The sequence below is a fragment of the Nicotiana tabacum genome, chromosome 20, assembly GCF_000715075.1.
Source record: "Nicotiana tabacum cultivar K326 chromosome 20, ASM71507v2, whole genome shotgun sequence".
Lineage (NCBI taxonomy): Eukaryota > Viridiplantae > Streptophyta > Magnoliopsida > Solanales > Solanaceae > Nicotiana > Nicotiana tabacum.
This window is the reverse complement of record NC_134099.1, coordinates 130,490,828-130,493,529: the sequence shown is the minus strand read 5'-3', so window position 1 is coordinate 130,493,529 and position 2,702 is coordinate 130,490,828. Positions and strand designations below refer to the sequence as shown.

The following is a 2,702-nucleotide window of genomic DNA, read 5'->3' as shown; positions in this document are numbered from 1 at the left end:
CATTTGGTGTAAAAGTGTCACGACCCAAACCCGGACCCGATCGTGATGGCGCCTCTCATGAAGACAAGGCCAGCCAATTAAACCCAATTCACTTTTAAACAGTTAAATAACATAAAAGCAGGCTGAAACATGATATAGCAATACTAAGTAGCGAATAATGCCAATAAAGTGCGGAAGTACAACCCAACACAACCCTAACCAGGGTGTCACAAGTCACATGCATCTACTAGGGGTATAAATACAACTGAAAGTCTGCGTGTACAAATACAGACTAATGAATGAAGAGAGAGAGAGAGAGAGAAGCAGTGCTGCGAACGTTGGCAGATACCTTGCTAAACTCCGATGACTCTGCCTCTGATCAACCAAAACCCGATACCGGGTGTATAAATACCTGAATCTGCACACAAGGTGCAGGGAGTAAAGTGAGTACTCCAACTCAGTAAGTAATAATCATAACTAAAGTCTGAATGGTAAGAAATCACTTAAAGCATATCAAGATGCTATATTGAAGCAGTTCAAAACCAGTAAGAAAGCAGTGAAGCTGTAAAAATCTCTTAAAACATCTTAGCTCAGTTTAAAATTCTTTGAAAATGACTTTTTCAACAATTACGCAAATGAATGCAACACAGGTAGTGCAGATAAGCATAGAAATTCGCCCCTCGGGCACAAATACCATAGTTTAATAGGTAAATATGAAAGATAAACACATAAAGGTTTGCCCCTCGGGTACAATGTCAATAACTCCGCCCCTCGGGCAATATCTCAGAACAATACCAGCTCCTCGGGCAATTACATAGAATGGTACCAGCCCCTCCGGCAATCACATAGAACAATACCAGCCCCTCGGGCTATCACATAGAACAATATCAGCCCCTCAGGCTATATTTCACATCACAATGGGTACCCGCGCTCACTGGGGGTGTACAGACTCTGGGAGGGGCCCCTTACGGTCCAAGCGTAATATCAAGCCATCTCGTGGCATCAAATCTAGGCCCTAGGCCTCATATTAATCAAGCCACCTCGTGGTGTATATATGTATCTCAAGCCCTCAGCCTCATAGCAGTATCAGTGTATCCTCACAACTAGGCCCTCGGCCTTACTTAGTCCGAAATATCATCACAAGCCCATCAGGCAATAGTAAAACAATGCTAGTACTCGGCCATATCTTTCTCTAGCAGCGAGCTCCTCACCTTGGCGTTCTCTGACGGAATCAAATGGGGATAGATCTGAAAGCGGGGGGTAAGAGCAAGAAGACGAAGCGCACAGCGCCTAAGTCTGACGATGTTTACTTGAAACTCATTGTCAAGCTTTACCGATTTTTGGTGCAGAGGACCGGAAGCAAGTTCAATACTGTGATTCTTAAGTGGCTATTTATGAGCAAGACAAACAAACCACCTCTTTCCCTTTCGAGGTTGATATCTTATGCCAAAGGAAAGGAGGATAAGATTGTCGTCATTGTTGGTACCATTACAGATGATGTTAGGGCTTATGATGTTCCGACACTGAAGGTGTGTGCTTTAAGGTTCACAAAAACTGCAAGGGCAAGGATTGAGAAGGCTGGTGGAGAGTGTTTGACATTTGATCATCTTGCTCTTAGGGCCCCACTTGGTCAAAACACGATTCTCCTCAGAGGTCCTAAGAATGCTCGTGAAGCGGTGAAGCACTTTGGTCCAGCACCTGGTGTTCCACACAGCCACACCAAACCATATGTGCGTTCAAAGGGAAGAAAGTTTGAGAGGGCACGTGGAAGAAGAAAGAGCAGGGGTTACAAAGTTTAAGTTGATTTTCATTTGTACTGTCAGGTTGGCTTAAGCAATTATTGCAGCAATAGAGATTTTGAAAACTAGTATCCAGTTTTGGAATTTGCTTATGTTTACTTATTTTTTTAGGATATTTTAATCCTATGAACATCCAATTTTGCTGCTTCAAGGTGGATTTAGTGTGTGATTTGAAAATCGAACTCGACTGCTTTTGGTTAAAAAAAAGAATAGTAAAACAGTATTTTTCAGCCCAAAACATCATTTAAAATTATCATTTAAGTCTCAAAACTGAGTAAAATGGTTGAGTAGTAAAATAGTGGAAAATAACATGACTAAGTTCAAGTAATAAGTCAAAACAGTGAGGAAACAGTAATAAAAATTTCCAAAGGGTTCAAATAGTTGGCACAAATCCCAAATATGGCAATCAACCCAAATCATGATGATGGCAAATAAGTTTAAGTGAAATACGCGGTAAAGTCATCAATAGGGATGGACCAAGTCACAATCCCCAATAGTGCACGACCCCATGCTCGTCATCAAGCGTGTGTCTCACCTCGATATAGCACTACAATGTGCAAATTCGGGGTTTCAAACCCTCAGAGCAATATTTACAATCATTACTCACCTCGAGCCGGATAAATCTCTAACTTGTAACGCCTTTGCCTCTCGAATCGGCCTCCACGCACGTCGAATCTATCCAAAATCAGAACGAATACATCACAATATACTAAGGGAACAAAGCCCAAGCAAAAATAATCAACAAAGGGCACGATTCCTGAAATTACCAAAACCCGAGCCCCAGGACCACATCTCGGAATCGGGTAAAATTTACATTTTCAGAATCCTCATAACCTCACGAGTCTAACCATACCAAAACTATCCAATTCCGGTACCATTTGGTCCTTCAAATCATCATTTTATTTTTTTGGAAGATTCCACAAT

General features: G+C 41.7%; 1 protein-coding gene across 1 annotated transcript; it reads left to right on the top strand.

Annotated features, from left to right (window-relative positions):
* The first annotated feature begins 1,149 nt into the window (after positions 1-1,149).
* On the top strand, positions 1,150-1,929 carry LOC107829615 (large ribosomal subunit protein eL18y-like). The gene has a single exon (XM_016657065.2). It carries the CDS (start codon positions 1,215-1,217, stop codon positions 1,776-1,778), a length of 564 nt encoding a protein of 187 aa, XP_016512551.1. The 5' UTR covers positions 1,150-1,214; the 3' UTR covers positions 1,779-1,929.
* Positions 1,930-2,702: the final 773 nt, after the last annotated feature.